The sequence below is a fragment of the Aotus nancymaae genome, unplaced genomic scaffold (assembly GCF_030222135.1).
Source record: "Aotus nancymaae isolate 86718 unplaced genomic scaffold, 86718_ANA_hifiasm-v0.15.2.pri h1tg000009l, whole genome shotgun sequence".
NCBI lineage: Eukaryota > Metazoa > Chordata > Mammalia > Primates > Aotidae > Aotus > Aotus nancymaae.
Genome location: NW_026988420.1, coordinates 9,856,706 through 9,875,201, shown reverse-complemented (window position 1 = coordinate 9,875,201; position 18,496 = coordinate 9,856,706). Strand labels below are relative to the sequence as shown.

Below are 18,496 nucleotides of genomic sequence, written 5' to 3'. Positions count from 1 at the left end.
ATTATAACTAATAGCAACTTAGGACTGCACTTGTATTATCACAGTTCTACAAAGCAAGAACATACTGTCCAAGCCCCAGAATAAGGAAGGCAATCTTAATTCTCTTCCATATACCTGCCAAGATAATCCTTATACAACAACATTCCCTTTAGAGTACCCTGTAGCCAGAAATGTGAACATGAAATGTTCAAAAAGATCACAACACTGAAGTATTTTTAAAATGTAAAATGGAAGACGAATTTTGAGGCTGTTAGCTTTCTAAATCACTGTCCTTGTAGAAGTGCCAGGAATAAATCATGCTTTAAAAAAATTAGTCAATAAGATGTAAAAAATCTGAAATAGGGTACTTTTTTCTACCAAAAAAGTCCAAGTTTCTCTAACTCAAACATTGATCAAGGCTATGCCTTCTTTTTACCATCTTGATGCCATGCCTCTTCCATTCTAGGGACAATTACAAAAGTAGAGAAAATCTCAAAGGTTCAACAGATCTTATTAAATCTCATCAATCAAAAAGGTACAGAGTTGTAAAACTCTTTTGTTGGTGGGGAGAGGGTACTGAGTCTCCCTCTTCATCAAGGCTGGAGTGCAGTGGAACGATCTTGACTCACTTCAACCTCTGCCTCCCGGGTTCTAGTGATTTTCCTGCCTCAGCCTCCCAAGTAGCTGGGATTACAGACGTCTGCCACCACACCAGGCTAATTTTTTATTTTTAGTAGAGACTGGGTTTCACCATATTGGTCAGGTTGGTCTTGAACTCCTGACCTCAGGTGATCCACACGCCTCAGCCTCCCAAAGTGCTGGGATTACAGACATGAGTCACCACACCCAGCCAAAACTAAAACTCTTAATGTACATTCAAATATGCTTTTAATTTCAGACAAATATCAGATTCTTTAGATAGGCCTATACTATGCCCTGAACAATGTAGCATGCAATAAATATTTGCCGAAAGGCTGAATCTTCTCTAGTGTAAAATGGATGTGTTGAAGATACCGTTACTTTAACATTTTACTTTAACATCTGCCTCCCATACTACTACACTACTAATTATTACAGCATCAAAAAACTGCAGTGAAACCAACCTTCTACCCTCGACAATATAAGTAAAGAGTTATAATTTACCATTTTGTTATACTGTACATCCAAGAAAAAAAAGAATAATTTTTTAGATCATTTTATGTAGCTATTGGTAATCCAAGATACCACAAAAAAATTTAGGAAGATGTTCCTTTTTTTAAACAATTGTGTTCTTAACATACTATAATTTCTTTGAAATATTTGATGAAATGCAACAAAAGCACAAATATTTTCTTTTATCAATAAGCTTTTTGAACTAGATATGAGAAAATTAGCTCCATTAAACTGAGGTGGCCTGTTGCTTTAATAGTATTCTAAACTCAATGAAAGATAAAAATCCCAAAACGAGGAAAATATAGTCATGCTAAATGTGTGCCACAAGAAAGTTCCCTCTGTATTTAATTCACAAGTGGAAACATTTGCTTCTGATTTATTGAACTGTTAAAATATCTCATTGCAAACACATACAATCTTAAAACTCTATGTGGAACCTTCTTGGAAGCCAGTATCAATTAAAAGTTAATCTCTATGCAATAAAAGGGGCCTCTTGATATACAAAGCATAGAAGATGAAAAATTCAGACTAAAATATTCCCTAATATCAAGCAGTATTTTTTGACTACAACTTATAATTGCTGAATATCAATTTACTAAAACAAGCAAGGATGACCTTATCTTGGCAAAATTCTAAATACTGTTTCTTCAACATCTTAGAATGCAGCTTGATGAACCACATTCTTCCATCTGCTTTGTTCTATATCTTCATATCCCAAATGGAAATTAAACCCTTCTCAAGTAATGGCCAAAATTTCACTAATCACAAGAAAAGACACAGAGCAGAGAAGCGGCACGGTATGAATAACAGAGGCAGACAAAATGAGAGATGGAACAATCTTGGTAATGACCTTAAAAAAGCAAATAGGAATGTATGTTGAGACAAAAAATCTATACAACATGTACAGGAATCACATTAAATAATTCCATTCCCACTTACCTGACGAGCTCTCAGTAAATACTGTTAATGTTTGTCCTCCGACACTTTGCAAGACAAATGGATGTTCTCTAGGAGCACTGACTGAAGCTGGTTTTCCACCAATGTCGTGAATATTTGCAAGATCCTCATTCAAAGTAAATGACACCTAATAGACACATTAACCAGAGATTATAACAGACTTTTATATTCAAAGTACATGTAAAAAAAATTTTAGTTATAAATCAAATTTTTTTAAAATGTGTTTTCCAGTCATATCATTAAACACTTTAACTTTATTTAAAAAGCCTTAATACTTGGCCAGGTGCAGTGACTCACGCTTGCAATCTCAGCACTTTGAGAGGCCGAGATGGGCAGATCACGAGAGGTCAGGAGTTCGAGATCAGCCTGGCCAACATGGTGAAACCCCGTCTCTACTAAGAACACAAAAATTAGCCGGGTGTGGTGGCACATGCCTGTAATCCTAGCTACTTGGGAGGCTGAGGCAGGAGAATTGCTTGAACCTGGGAGGTGGAGGTTGCAGTGATCCAAGATCGCTCCATTGCACTCCAGCCTGGGTAACAGAGCAAGACTCCGTCTCAAAAAAACAAACAAACAAAAAAAATTCCTTAATTCTTGATCATAAAAAGAGAATGTAAACTGGACACAGTGGTGCACACCTATAATCCCAGCTACTTGGGAGGCTGAGGCAAGAGGATTCCTTTGGCCAGGAGTTACAGGCTATAGCTCACAATGAATAGCCATTGCACTCCAGCCTTGGCAACACAGCAAGACCCTGTCTCTTAAAAAAAACAAAAGAGAGACAATCTATTCCTGTTTGTCAGAATAATGGGGCTAATAAAAAAAACACCAAAATCACATCCTTTGCAGCAACGATGCAGCTGGAAGCCATTATCCTATGTGAATTAGTATAGAAACAGAAAACCAAATACCACATGTTCTCACTTATAAGTGGAAGCTAAACATGGGGTATACACAGACCTAAAGATGGAAACAACGGACATTGGGGACTCCAAAAAGAGAGAGGAAGAGAGGGGACAAAGGGTTGAAAAACTACCTATTGGTTACCATGTTCATTATTTGGGTAACAGAATAAATATCAGCCCAAATCTCAGCATCATGCAATATACCCATGTAACAAACCCACACATGTACCCCTGAAATAAAATAGAAATTACTAAAAAGAATACAGCAATAAAAAACAAAAACAAAAAGAATAATGGGGCTAATCTACCATTATGAAAAAAGACAGATTTCATGTTTTCTCTGGTCTGTGGCTGAAGAACTCTTTCCAAAACAGGAGTAAGATGATTTTTTCCAGCTAGGCAAGGTGGCAATTATTTTTTCCAGCTAGGCAAGGTGGCTCACACCTATAATCCCAGCACCCTGGGAGGCTGAGGCCGGTGGATCACTTGAGGTCAGGAGTTTGTGACCAACCTGGCCAACGTGGCCAAACCCTGTCTCTACGAAAAATACAAAAATCAGGCAGGCATGACAGAACAAGACTCCATCTCAAAAAAGAGATGATTTTTTTCCTAAAACCTCTGAGGTCTGAGGTCAAGGGATCATGTCTTACTATCTTTTGTATCCTTACAATCTAACAGAGGGCATGGCACATAGGAGGAAAATAATATTGCTGAATAAGTGAGTATTTTAATAATATTAAGAAAGCAATTGTACTTAAGGTTGAGGGGTAAAGTTAACTATTTACTCTGAAAAGCTTAAACACTCCCATAAACAGAGGATATATTTATTCTATAGGTCTTAATGACAACCATATGAGTACATGGTACTATTTTTGAATGTTTTAACAAATGCAACTAAACAGTTACAAGGATAGCTCAATAATAAAGTTTAGAATAAAAAGACATACTAGGTGTTCTTTTAAAATGCTTTTTATTATATACCAGATATCCCCAAAAGAACAACACATTTTTTTTAATTGCGTTTTAGGTTTTGGGGTGCATGTGAAGAATATGCAAGATTGTTGCATAGGTGCATATGTGGCAGTGTGATTTGCTGCCTTCCTAGAACAACACATTTTTACATTAAACAGACTCATAAACAAAGTTACTCATCTCCTAAGCATGTAGGAAGATGATAAAGTATTTATTAAAAATCTCTCTACTATATGATAAGTACTATAAATCACAAACTGGACTCAATGGGTCAAAATCTAAAATTCTCAAAAATCCACATCAAATGTCTCTGTCACACTGAAGTAATACTAATATATTAGTAGAGTATTACAGAAATTTTCATGGTACCAAGAGAGGGAAAATGTAGGTCAAAGAAGAAAAATTCTGAGAATGAACAACTAGAAAAGAGTCCATTCATTCACACAAGAGTGGCATTTATACCTTTATATGTTCCTAACCATCACCTAATGTAGAGTTTTCCAAAATTCAAATGCTCTTTTTTCACTGTTACTAATGAAAAGATAGTTTTATGTTTTAACTAAAATTTCCATATAAATAATCTTACCTCAGTCCTTCCTTGATTCCTAGAGAGGAAAAAAAAAATTTTTTTAATTATTTAGATTTCAAGTTGTTTTCAAAGATGAGTTAAAAGGTTTTAAAAAAAAATCATATTTACATAAAACATTATATTTACATAAAACATTATATTTACAGAGATAAACAAATATTAACCCTTGGCTCCCCATAACCATCCTATTTATAATCTTATAGGAAAAAAAAACTCACATTAAGGCCGGGCACGGTGGCTCATGCCTATAATCCCAGCACTTTGGGAGGCCGAGGCGGGTGGATCACGAGGTCAAGAGATCGAGACCATCCTGGTCAACATGGTGAAACCCCGTCACTACTAAAAATACAAAAAATTAGCTGGGCGTGGTGGCGCGTGCCTGTAATCCCAGCTACTTAGGAGGCTGAGGCAGGAGAATTGCCTGAACCCAGGAAGCGGAGGTTGTGGTGAGCCGAGATCGCGCCATTGCACTCCAGCCTGAGTAACAAGAGCAAAACTCCGTCTCCAAAAAAAAAAAAAAAAACTCACATTAATCACACATCACTATTTTGTATATTATGAGTTTATGTCACTTAACACTATTATAATCTCTGCTAGTTCTATTTTGTCCAAATAATCATCTTATTACAATTCTTTCTTTTTTTCTTTTACTCTTTCCTTCTTTTCTTTTTCTTTTTTTTTTTTTTTTGAGACAGGATCTCCCTCTATCATCCAGGCTAAAGTACAGTGGCATGATCATGGCTCACTGCAGTCTTGACTTCCCAGGATCAACCGATTCTCTCACCTCAGGCTCCTAAGTAGCTGGGTCTATAGGTACGTGCCATCACACCCAGCTAACTTTTGTAATGTTTTATACAGACAAGGTCATACCATGTTGTCCAGGCTGGTCTTGAACTCCTGGCCCCAATCCACCTGCCTCAGCCTCCCAAAGTGCTGGGATTACAGGTGTGAGCCACTGTGCCTAGCCTTATTACAATTCTTATCTTTATTTCTAAGCATTTTTGGCATTCAGCAGTATGTTAATACATATTTAATACCAGATCTACATAGTACTTCATCAAATGTTACTATTCATTTTATCTAGCTGAAGAGGTTTCATTTACTAACAAAATCTTAAACATCAAGTAATTGATGTTTAAATTATGAGCAATTAATTTAAATTATGAGCATTTTTCTCCATTATAAAACAATATATGCCCCTTATATATTTTTAAAACAGACAAGCAAAAAATAAGTTTTAAAATAGCCATAATTCCACTGTTAACATCTTGGTACAGTATCTTTCCACACTATTTTCTATATACTGTATTTGAATTACTTTAAAAACGTCAATTTTAAATTTTTTTACAAATAGAAATCAATATAAATCCTATAAAAGAACTTAATTTTTAAAAACCATGTACTAAATACCTCCTATATGCAAAGTACTGAGTTTAAGGTCCCTGTCCCAGCCAGCAGAAGACAAATAAAGCATATCCATAAACTATAAAATGAGATAAATTTTAATATTCGATTAAGGGAGCCACAATGCACCAGGATCAGGCAGGAAGACACCATTTCTTCCATTTTAAGAGTTAAGGAATGGTTAAACAAAGAGGGAACTCTGAGCTGAGCTTTAAGGAGTACTAAGATTGCAATAAGTTGAAGTGGGAAAATATAGTATCAGAAGTGAGAGTTGAACAAAAGTCACAAAAGGGTCTGATCACAAATGAGTGATCAGATTTGGCTAGAAGGGAAAGGGAAAATAAGGAAGGGTGGGAGATGAACTCCAAAGCAGAAGTGGAGCTCAACCATGGAAGCTCTTAAATATCACAGTACGAAGTACAGACTTTATTCTTTGGGCAATGGAGATCTGCAGATATCGTTTGAATAAAAGAATAATGAGTACAAAAATTTCCTACAGGAAACTTGTACTAGAAAATATATACAGAATAGACTAAAGGTAGACTAGAGATAGGAAGACAAATTAGAAAACCACTGTTTCTCCATAACATTCAGTTTATTTCCAACCTGCCTTCATTCACTTGCTCAGTTAATCACTCATTCTATTACAAAGAGTCTACTATACATCCACTATGCATTGTGCTAGGTACATGGTACAGTATTAAGTGTGGGTTCCTGGCCTCAAGGAAGTCCCAGTTTAATGAAAATAGACAAGTCCAATCCATGAACAACTACAAATAAGACAGTTATATCTTGCCATAACAACAAAAACTTTATGGCAAAGGTATACACCATAAATGTACCTGTTATGGAAAGGCAAACTAAAAAGCCAGGTAAAGGAGTGAGGGATGAAGCTGAAAACATGGGGAAATTCCAGGCTAAGGGAATAGCCCTAGTGAAAAAAGAAAATATCTAGCACATTCTTCTGACCTAGTGAATGGCAGCCTGGAGTCAAATGGTAGAGTCACTTAGGACAGACTAAGGAGTCCAGATTGTTCCACAGATTTGTTTATGTAGGACTTCCCAGTCTTTTATATATTAAAATGCAATGTCAGACTCCTTTTTGTTGATGAAGTATCCTAAAAAGGTGAGAAATTTTTAAGATTTCACATAAAAATATGAGTTTCCAGCTTCTCGTACAAGAAGTAAAGATATGGCAAAGATTGGCCCCTAATTCAGCATGACAATACCTTCAACATGTATTTTGGGGCAGGCACTAAATTCACCACAGTCCCTTCTCTAACACTCCTGAATTTAGCTTTTAGAGCTCAACTGAACATAACTACCTTTAATTTAGCTACCTATAAGGCAGAGGTGCTATAGACAAAGGAAAAAATGCAGAATAAACATCCATAATGTTTACAGAATTCAACTGAGACTAACGCAAATACCCACACAGAAAATAAAGAAACCTTGAAGCAGCTAGTGGTAGAATGCAAGGAAGAGATACACAGCAGGTCATTAAATTGTTAAAACTAAGAGAAGAGGAAATGACTGGAAGTGGGTAGCATAGGAAAAAAGATGAATTAAAAATCATGTTGACATTTTCAGCTTGGTAACTAGATGCAATTAGGGAACATAGGAGGAGAGGACAACTTCATTTTCACACATATATAATCATAACAGCATCTTAATTGGAATGCTATAAGATTGATGAGCTCTAGATGAGTTAATATTCTCCAGGAAAAAAAGCTGTCCTTGAAGACTTAAAACTTATTTAAAAAGAATGGCATATTCCCTTTTCTTGGTGTGTAAACATATGAAGTAGATATAACCTTTTGTTATTCTACATTACAACTATAATATACCCTTTGTATGATGACCTTTGCACAAAATTTTAAATGCTAATTATTGTACAATACAGAGCTATCTTCAGAAATTAATGAAGCAAACATCTGGCCATCCTTTCACGAAATTTCTCACAATGCTGTGCATTTTCTCCTTTACTATTCTGAGTCCATTTCTCAATACCCACAGCTACTCTTTTAGACTCTGGTCTCGTTCCTTTTGCCTTTCTTAATTTGCATTAATCGTGTCTTTCCTTTTTCTTACACTTTTACAATACTTATTGGATTTGATACCAATGGGGCCTGACTTTTCACTATCACTAACAGCCAATAAGCAACACCTTTTCCAGGTTAAGAAAACTAATCAGATAATATCAATATTCAACTGTGCTCATGGCTCTTGTTTTTGTTTTTGTTTTAAAGACAGGGTTTCTCCATGTTGGCCAGGTTGGTCTTGAACTCCTGACCTCAGGTGATCCGCCTGCCTCCGCCTCCCAAAGTGCTGAGATTACAGGCGTGAGCCACCATGCCCGGCCTCTTGTTTTTGTTTTGTTTTATTTTTGTGACAGGGTCTTGCCCTGTCACCCAGGCTGGAGTGCAGTGGTGTGATGATGGCTCACTGCAGCCTTGACCTTTTGGGCTGAAGTGATCCTCACATCTCAGCCTCTGGAGTAGCTGGGACCACAGGCGCACATTACCACATCTAGCTAACATCTGTTTTTATTTTTGTAGAGACAGGGTCTCGCTATGTTGCACCAGCTAGTCGAACTCCTGGACTCAAGTGATCCTTCTGCCTCGGCCTCCCAAAGTGCTGGGATTACAGATATAAGACACTGCACCAGGCCTTGTTTTGTTTTTAATTCCCATTTATACTTCCCCTAACTGAAAATTTGAGCTCAAAAACCATTAGGTGCAGCCAAACAAGGTAGGCATCTTCTTCAGAGTGGGTTGGGTAGGATGGTCATAGTCCAAGTGGGGTGAAGAGGATGTCAACTGGGGTGAAGCAGGCAAGATGGGGTGAGGTATCAGAGACCAATAAGGTAAGGAGGGCATTGCTATAAAGGAGTGGCTCAGTAAGAAATGTGTCAAAGCCTAGCAGGCAAGAGCAACCACATATAGGAGGACAACCTGAAACAGGATGCTGGAGCCTCAGTGGAGTAAGGAGGCATGCCTATGGAGGAGTGGAGAAGGCTCAGAACAGAAATGGAAGACTGAACAGGGTGACGAGGGTGTCCCAGTGGAGGACAGTGAAAGCAGCAGCACACTGACCAGAGCTAGAGCCCAAGCAGGGTAAGTAGGGTATTTGCATATGGAGCAGGGAATGGACTGAACAAGTAAGAACAGAGGACTGAACAAGTAAGTAAATACATTAAGGACAACAGGAACCAGTTTTCTCACTTTTGGAAAAGAGGTACAAGTAAAAAAAGGAAGAAAACTAGAACTAAGTATGTGGTATTATATTGGAACTGGATATGTTAGTGCAAATTTGTGATTTCAATATATGTAAGTATAGAAATACAGATGTAAAAGGGATGAGGGTGTGTGTGTGTATGTATGTGTACACATATGCTCCCTAGTTCTATTCACTGAGAAGGCCTGGAAGCAGCAATAAGCATTTGGAGTATCCAGATCTCAGTTTCTAAATATCATTCTCCCCGAAAAGGAACCATGGCCAACTCCTTGGAGAAATGGCTAACTTCAGGGCTTAGGCAGAAATGTACAAGATGAGTCTAAAACATCTCTCTATGTCAAAAAATAAGAGGTGCTCAAAGAATGATGAAGACATGTCAAAAGGACATGAATATTTTATCATTAATTTATCCTTACATATTAATCTTTCTATCACTTACCTATTACTTCATGAGATAAGTTCCTAGCAGTTGATGGAATTAAAAACAAAGAAATAAAAAGAAATTTATGGAATTGCTGGGTGAAAGGCATGAATATTTTGTTATTAATTTTTCTAGCTTTCTCATTATCCCAGTCCCACTCTACTGGATGAGCTTATTTGTCTGTCTCTCTAGATAATGGCAGATCAAGGACTGAACAAAATGTCTGAGCTGTGAGGTAACTGGCAGAGAAAATAGTGGGATTATTATTCTACATTGTTTTGAGTAGGAATATGTGTGCATGTTATTTAAGTTACACACACACACACACACACACACACACACGTTGCCAGACTGCCTTTCAGAAAGTTTGTACCAAATTAAACTCCCATCATATCATCAGTATAACACTGTTCTAAACTAAGTCAATTTTATAATAGAAAAATTGTCTCATTAATTTTTCGTTTCCATTCTTTTTATTATTAACGGGTCCCCACATGACCCGGAATGTTAAACGTGTTTAGAAATAAAGCTAGAAACTAAAAGTCTCTGGGAGAAGCCATATTATTAGTACAGGTTATGTGATTATCAATAAGATATATGTTGTATATATCAAACATTTGGAAAACTGAAGTATTCTGAGGTAGGATGGTGATGTAGAAAGGTTGCCTTTAAGATTAAACAAGCTAAAGCAAAACTATAAACTAATTTTTTTTTTTTTGAGACAGAGTTTCACTCGTGTTGCCCAGGCTGGAGTGCAATGGTGCAATCTCAGCCCACTGAAACCTCCATCCCCCGGGTTCAAGCGATTCTCCTGCCTCAGTCTCCCGAGTGGCTGGGATTACAGGTGCACACCAACATGCCTAGCTAATTTTTCTATTTTTAGCAGAGATGGGGTTTCACCATGTTGGCCAGGCTGGTGGTCTCAAACTCCTGACCTCAGATGATCCACCCACCTTGACTTCCCAAAGTGCTAGGATTACAGGCGTGAGCCACAGCACTGAGCCAAGCAAAACTATGAACTAATTAAAATGTGGCACGCATCAGATGTCCAAAGATACAAAAATAATCCAGGTACATTGGTTTAGAAATATCACATAAATTGCTTGATAAAAAGGGTCCAAATGTTACCAACTGTCAGAACAAGCTGTTACTCTCATCTTATTCACAACTGGACTCTCCTCTTTTTGAGTATTAAGACAGAACCAAATTCAGGAAGAGCTGCATTCCAAGTTGCAAGTCTTTTCCCTTCTCTAGACCTCTCCCAATCTCTCCACCCAGAGCCCTGTCTACTGGAATGAGCAGCCACGCCACGTAGATCTCCTAGCTTCTGGCCTGCACCACACAGCAAGCTGCTGCTCAGCTTTAGGAGATCCGGTAGAGAGGCGAGGTCCTCCCACACCACATTAGACACAATGCAGTATCTACCATCTAGACTGTGTATTACGCATGGTTACGCCAGCAGGTGAACTCTTATTAACTACATATTTTACATGCATTTGAACCTGTGAGGTATTAATACCATCTCCTCAGAGGAGGAAACAGAGTAAACAACCTACCAAAAGTCATATAGCTAGTAAGCAACAGGGCTAAGGACTAAACCTCAGGCTGATTCCCAGGTCCACACTCATTACCAGTATGCCACACTGCCTTTCTAAAATCTTAGTTGTTTTCATTTTTTATCCAAATATATGTTTTTTTAACCACAGGTAACCTATAGCCTATAAACCTACAAACTTAGAGGTTAATTTGCCTCTAAGAATCAGTAGTTGATTCTACATTTTAAAATATGTGAGGATAGTTTGCCTGGTCTGCCCTACATCTTCTCTTAATAGCCCTAGACTTTCAAACATTCCTTATAAGACATTAATTTTTTTTCAGCTTTCTGATTATCCTAGTCTCACTCCACTGAATGATCTTATTCATCCATGTCTCTCTGTAAGTACAGCACTAAAAACTGAACATACTGTTTTCACTGTGACTAGCAAAGAAAGGAGTAGGATTATCATTCCACTTCATTCTAAACAACAAACATCTATCAATGGGCCTTTTGTTTGTAAGCTCATAAATTTGATGACTCATATTAAGCTCAAAATCAACTAAAATCCTGATAACCTAGTCACATGCACTGTAAGCCTTTCCTCACCCCTCCTACATTTGTTTAATCGTGAATTTAGTTAAATTCAGTAACAACAATGAAAACTAAGTAAATCAGGAAGGTAAACAAGACAGCCTGGAGAATACAGCCAGGAGACCAACTAGGGAACAAGCTGTTTTCAAGCATTTTCATAGCAGTCTTAGAGTACTAATTACTGTAAGTCCGTTCTTATCAGTAAAAGCATCTAGATCTTCTACAAGACTGATTATGTGTTATGTTAGGCAGAAAATCTGCTAGATCTGTTGCCTACATATAGACCACACAAACATAAACAATCTGCTTATTTGTCTCTGATATTAGTATATATAGAAACCACTAGATTCCCTTTTAAGAAACTCTTAGGGCCAGGGCAGTGGCTCATGCCTGTAATCCTAGCACTTTGGGAGGCCAAGGAGAGAGGATCACTTGAGGTCAGGAGTTTGAGACCAGCCTGGCAACATGGTGAAACCCTGTCTCTATTAAGAACACAAAAAAATTAGCTGGGCGTGGTGGCGGGCGCCTATAATCCCAGCTCCTCAGGAGGCTGAGGCAGGAGAACCGCTTGAACCCTATCAGGAGATAGAGATTGCATTCAGCTGAGATCACACCACTGCACTCCAGCCTGGACAGCAGAGCAAGACTCTGTTTCCAAAAAAAAAAAAAAAAAAAAATGGTGAGTTTACTTTTTCTTTAACTGTGGTTGAGGAAACTGATTTGAATAAAAGAATTTCAACTCACTACTACTGAGGATTTTACTTTCAAAAGAATTCAGAGACTAAAACGAGAAAAACAAGGAATATAAGTACTGATCATGTACCCTAGGGAAGAGATCAAGATGCAACAAAGTAAACCAAAGCCTTATAACTACATATAAGAAAGAACAACAAAGCAAAATCAGACTTCTGTGCTATATTCTGAAGTTAGCATAACAGTTAGGCTTAGGGATTTGAAAAATACTTAGCTCGGGTTAGTGGATTTAAAACATTGTCCACATTAAACACCCAAAATGATTTTTATGTAATCTGGAGGGTTACATACCAAGCAGTTACCCATGGCCACCTCTAAAGCATGCCAATGGGGAAAACAGACACCTTTTCATTTTGTAAAAATGTAAAAGGAAAGAACCAAGGAAGAAAGTATTACTTATACACACACACACACACACACACACACACACACACAAGGTATTTCTAAGGAACTTTGGTTGGATCCCTAAAGGAATCAAATAATGCCAGCTCATAAAATCAGCCTGGTAATGCATAGAACAACCATCCTCCATCCTCGCCCCCATTCCTACACACACGTCTGCTACCATTTAGGACAACAATGTTATCAAAACCAGGACACTGGAGAGTGGAAAAGGGGGCACTATTAATAATTTGCATAGGGAAACACATAAACTGGGAGGGTTCCAGACAAACCTGGAGGTTTAGCCACCCTATGTGGATTAGATGCAACTATGCGGACCATCTGCTTTAAACTAAGGAAGAAAAAGACCTTGAGATTTTCTACCAAGCAAGGACTGATAAGGAAAAATTGCAGCATGCCCATTATTGCTTATTTAGTATGCTATCTTTAATATTTTACTTTAGTGATCAAAGTGGTTACTTGAGATTTACATGGGTTTCTCTGAGCCTTGTTTCCTTTTACTGTTTTTCTTGTAATCATTTCCCCATCCTCTACACCAAAAGGAAATATTATATTTCTCAACCAGGTATTTTCTTTACATACAAGTTTTCAGAAATGTAATATTCATGGTGGGACAAGAATATTACATGGAAGGAGAACATTTGAGTTTACAAATATTTTAACAAATGCTAAGCTATTTCATTTGCTTTATAAACACCCTATGGATTGGAAAGGCATTATTATCCACATTTTACAAACAAGAAGTATAAGGCCCAAAGCCAAACAACTATCAACAGCCATTTAGGACTAGAAGCCACGTCTTGAGCTCTATAGTGAAGGCACTCCACAATACCATAAAGTTTGTTATCTAAGTAATTTCTCCTTTAGGCTGCCTGCCTTCAGTGACATACATTCCTGAGATTTTTGTCTTGGTTGTGGCTCCCATTTCAGTAAAATCTAATATAAAAAATTCTGAAGTTCATTACAGAACAGTAGCTAATTATGTGCATTACAAAGAACTTCACACTGGGGGAAAAAAACTCCACAGATTTCAACATTATTTTTCTCTTTGAATAAAAGTATGACAACTCAGAAAAATGTGATACATCTACAGCTTTCCAGGAATATGTTCATCTTATAAACTTAAATATACAAATAAACAATATTTCCATATTATCTCAATGGATTCATATAAAAGCCCTGCAAACAAGCAACTTTAAGGATAAGAAATCTAAAGTCAGAAGATTGAGTGACTTGTACAAAGTCTCACTTATAGTAAATGCCTGAGCTAGAACTACAAGCTGCTAGAGTTTCCTGACCAATAAAAGGCCAGAATACAAGGCTGACTCCACTATTAATGTATAGTCAATCGTTCCTTGAGAAAACGAGATATTACAGTTGGCCCCCTACATCTGTGGGTTCCATATTCGTGGAGTCAACCAATCGCAGACTGAAAATATTTTCAAAATCGGCTGGGAATGGTGGCTCATGCCTGTAATCCCCAAACTTTGGGAGGCTGAGGAAGGAGGATCCCTTAAGCCCAGGAATTTGAGACCAACCTAGGCAACATAGGGAGACCCTGTCTTTACAAAAAAAAAAAAAAAAAAATTAGCTGGGCACGGCAGCACTTGCATATAGTCCTGGGCAACAGAGTGAGACCCAGTTTCAAAAAAAGGAGGAAAAAAACTAGTAACAACTATTTACATAGTTTTTACATTGTATTAGGTATAAGTAATCTAGAGATGCTTTAAAGCATACAAAGGATGTGTGTAGGTTACATGCAAATACTGTGCCATTTTATATAAGGGACTTGAGCATGGTGGATTTTGTTATGAGGGATGGGACATGCCAGATACCAATTTCCTGCAGATACTGAGGGACGACTGTACTTGTCCCTACCTAACCTTAGAACACGGTGTTTATTATGCCAAGCATTGTTCTAGACAAGGGAAACTCAGTAATCATCAAGACAAAAATCATGACCTAGTAGACTTTATACTTTAGTAGATGATATGAACAATACACAAACAAATATACAGTGTGTCAGATGGATATAAAAGGGGAATAAATATCAATAACACAAAAGAATAGCGAATAATAAGAGAGTAAGGGAGGTAGAGCCTACAGGGTGCTATTTTACATATGGTGGCCAGAAAACACCTCAGTGAGCTGACACTGTGAAGAGAGACCGAAAAGAAATGTGGGAGCAAGCAATGGGGATTATCTAAAAAGAGTGTTCCAGAGAGAAAGAACAGAAGAATAGCAAGTTTGAGATGCTTCTGAAACATCCAAGTAGAAACATCAAGGACACAGTCAGAATTATGAATGTGGAGAGAGTGAGGTGTGTAAATATACTTTTTGGTTTTTACTTATTTTCAATTGAAATGAACATTTATTGAGCCCATATTAAATGAGACACAGCTAAGAAATGCCCCTGCCCTATCCATGCACAATTCACACCATCCAGCCTAGGATCAATGTCTTGCTGTTTCTCCTCAGCCAGGTATATCCTACATTTTACTAGTTTTCTACCATCATGCAGTCTCCTATAGTGTAGTGACAGGCTTGTCTTAAAGCTCAGAATCTTCTTAGAAAGTGGTGGATAACAGTGATAGTCACAACTAACAAAGAATTTGCTTTATTTAAACATGAACTGAGATGGACTCATTGCTTCCTGTGAAGCTGCTACACTTGTCTGTCACTCTACTCATGGGCTCTTTGGAATAAATGACATTCATAATACTCTTCACTCATGGCCAGGGGCAGTGGCTCCAGCCTATAATCTCAGCACTTTAGGAGGCCAAGGTGGGCAGAACACTTGAAGTCAGGAGTTCAAGACCAGCTTGGCCAACATGGTGAAACCTCATCTCTACTAAAAATACAAAAATTAGCCGGGCGTGGTGGCGCACATTTGTAATTCCAGCTACTCAGGAGGCTGAGGCAGGAGAATCATGTGAACCCAGGAGGCAGAGGTTGCAGCGAGCCGAAATCACGCCACTTTACTCCAACCTGGGCAACAGAGTGAGACACTATCTTAAAAAATAATAATAATCTTCATTCACATCATAATCATCACTCATAAGCACTCTGTCTGAAATGAATTATAATCAGCTGTGGCGTCAGCAGCTTCTGCCACAAAGCTAGAGGTGGCTGATTCCACATCAGTAGAGAATTCCAAACTCTGCATGTTCTGTGGTTGACTCTAGGTCTGTGGTCAAGTCTAGGTTAATGGTTAAATCTTGGTCTGCAGTTAACTCTAGATCAGTGATCAATTCTAGTAGGTCAGTCGTTGATTTTGGGGGTAGTGTAGAGAAAGTCACAGCTGGGGCACAGAACACAAAGAAAATCAGGACCTTCCTGAGCATGGTGCCTGCAGGGAGGGCAGAAGCATCTTGAGCGGTATATTTAAACACCACCTGGTACTTAAAGCTATGAGAGTGAGATCACCAAGGAAGTGAAAAGAGAGAAAAGGAAAGAACTAAGGACTGAGTCCTGGGGTCATATAACATTTAGAGATAGAAGATGAGAAGGGGCTTAGCAAGAAACTGAGAAAAAACAGCCAATGAGGGGAGAGGAGAAGAGATGTGTCCCAGAGTGAAGTGGAAAAAAAAAGTTTCAGGAAAAAAGTGATCGACTATGTCAAATTCTACTGAAGTTCAAGTAAGAGGGCTGCTACTTGACTCTTGGATTTAGGAATGTGGATGTAGCAGATAATAGAAAAGAAACATATGCTCACCTCAGCAGCATGTACTAGAATTGGAATGATACAGAGAGGATGAGCATGGCCCTTGCACAAGGATGACACGCGAATTTGTGAAGCCTTCCATATCTTAAAATAAATAAGGAACACAAATTTTTTTTGGCAGCAACTTCCATTAACAGGTTGAGTCTGTTTTCCCACAGTTGAATCTGGGCTTGGCCGTGTGAGCTGCTTTGTCAAAAGGACTTTAGCAAATGTGATACATGCACAGGCTCTCAAAGTGCTTGTGCACTGGGCTTCCTTTCCCTTTTGCTACTAGAATGCTTTCACCATCATGTTAATGAGCTTGCTAGAGATGAAATAAATAGCCACTGCCCCTACTGATGTCAAACCAACCACCACACACAAGTGAGGTCATCCTCTCCAGGAAGGCCACCCAGGCCAGCTCCAACCAGAATTGATCCATAGAAGTATCAGCAAATAAAATGGTTTTTGTGCTAAGCCACTAAGTTTTGGGATGGTTTGTTATGAAGCAAAAGCTAAGTGATAAAAAGGAAGATACCAGTAACAGGGAAGAGCTGTTTCAATGGAGTCATGGGCATAGGAATCTGACCAGAGTTGGTTAAGAATGAATGGATGGAAAGAATAGAACACAAGGCCTCCAGCTGATACTAGCTGAGCTTTAGAGGCTTTTCTTTCTAACAGGACCATTTCCTCAACCAGAAAACTATAATGTTACACTGTTTTCTAGATACTTCCTACCCACTTCCAAAGCTCATATAAGTAGGCACAGTGGTATAGTGGCAAAGTCCTATTTTCCTTGTGCATCCCGTTATACCCAACCCAAGCACACCTGCTCATGGATGCAGACAGGATGGAGGGGTGAAAGAACTAATACTCTGCTGCTTCACCACCATTAAGGTAAACCAATAAACTTGATGTTATATTTATACCACCTGTCACTAGGGGTGTGTGTGTGGGGATGTGTGTGTACGTGCAAAGATGTCTCCTTACAGGGCACCTGTCTCTTGACAAACCTTGACATGTTCATTACTTGTCATTTTGTAACTAAACTCTCTGATCAGGAATTATAATCACATTTTAAAACATTTATAAAAATTTCAAAAATAACTTTTTTAAATGTCAAGAATATGTAAATAACTTACTTGGCAATCCGCAGTTTCCCAACTTCACCTCTTCCAGGGGCTTTAGCCCATTGCTGTGACAAATATTTAGGAACCTAAAACAAAGTAAAACACTAATAAGACTATTTTAGATGCTAACAGATTTTTTCAAACATAAAATACTGCTTCTATTTTTACTTTCTGCCTCTAATAAGGCATCATTATCAAGTTATCACTGTATGTTTTATGCTACCTGAAATACTAAAACACGTAAAAAATGATTTTAGCTCTCAAAGAGCTTAAATACAATCTCGGTGGTGACACAAAACTAACATAGGTCAAATAACCTAACAGTAATAAAGTACTAACTTACCTTCCCAAATAAGTTCAATTAAAGGTCACAGAAGAGAAAGGCTATCAGAAAAGGCTTCTCAAAAAAGAACAGCACTGACAACAGTAATAGCATTATTTAGAAACACCACTGGGCTTAAGATGATTTCAAAAGTCAAGTTTTATTATGTAGAAAATTGTAACATTGACTACTGTGAAAAAGCTGCTGCTAATATAAAAGGAATATTAAACAGCATAGCTAACATTTATATAATCCTGCCTTCCTGACACTGTTGTAAGCACTTTATACAGATTAACACATCTCTATAGAACAGGTACTATTACCCCCACTTTACAGATGACGAATCTGAAGCACCCAGGGACTATATGAGTTACTCAAAGTTATATAATTAGTAAAGATGGAGCCAGGACTCAAACCCACGCAGTCTGCCTCCAGGGTCTGT

General features: G+C 38.0%; 1 protein-coding gene and 1 non-coding gene across 2 annotated transcripts in view; one reads left to right on the top strand and one right to left on the bottom strand.

The window, feature by feature from the left end:
• GTF2F2 (general transcription factor IIF subunit 2) overlaps nt 1-18,496 on the bottom strand; it is a 156,375-nt gene that overhangs the window by 120,748 nt on the left and 17,131 nt on the right. Inside the window, exons 2-4 of the mRNA XM_012465187.3 lie at nt 17,745-17,818; nt 4,552-4,570; nt 2,071-2,215 (exon numbers count right to left, since the gene is read on the bottom strand). Of these exons, the coding sequence (XP_012320610.1) occupies nt 2,071-2,215; nt 4,552-4,570; nt 17,745-17,818 (238 nt within the window). The remainder of the gene's footprint in view (nt 1-2,070; nt 2,216-4,551; nt 4,571-17,744; nt 17,819-18,496) is intronic.
• LOC135273879 (U6 spliceosomal RNA) lies at nt 16,609-16,711 on the top strand. Its single transcript, XR_010341668.1, has one exon. It is a non-coding gene; the product is annotated as a U6 spliceosomal RNA (small nuclear RNA).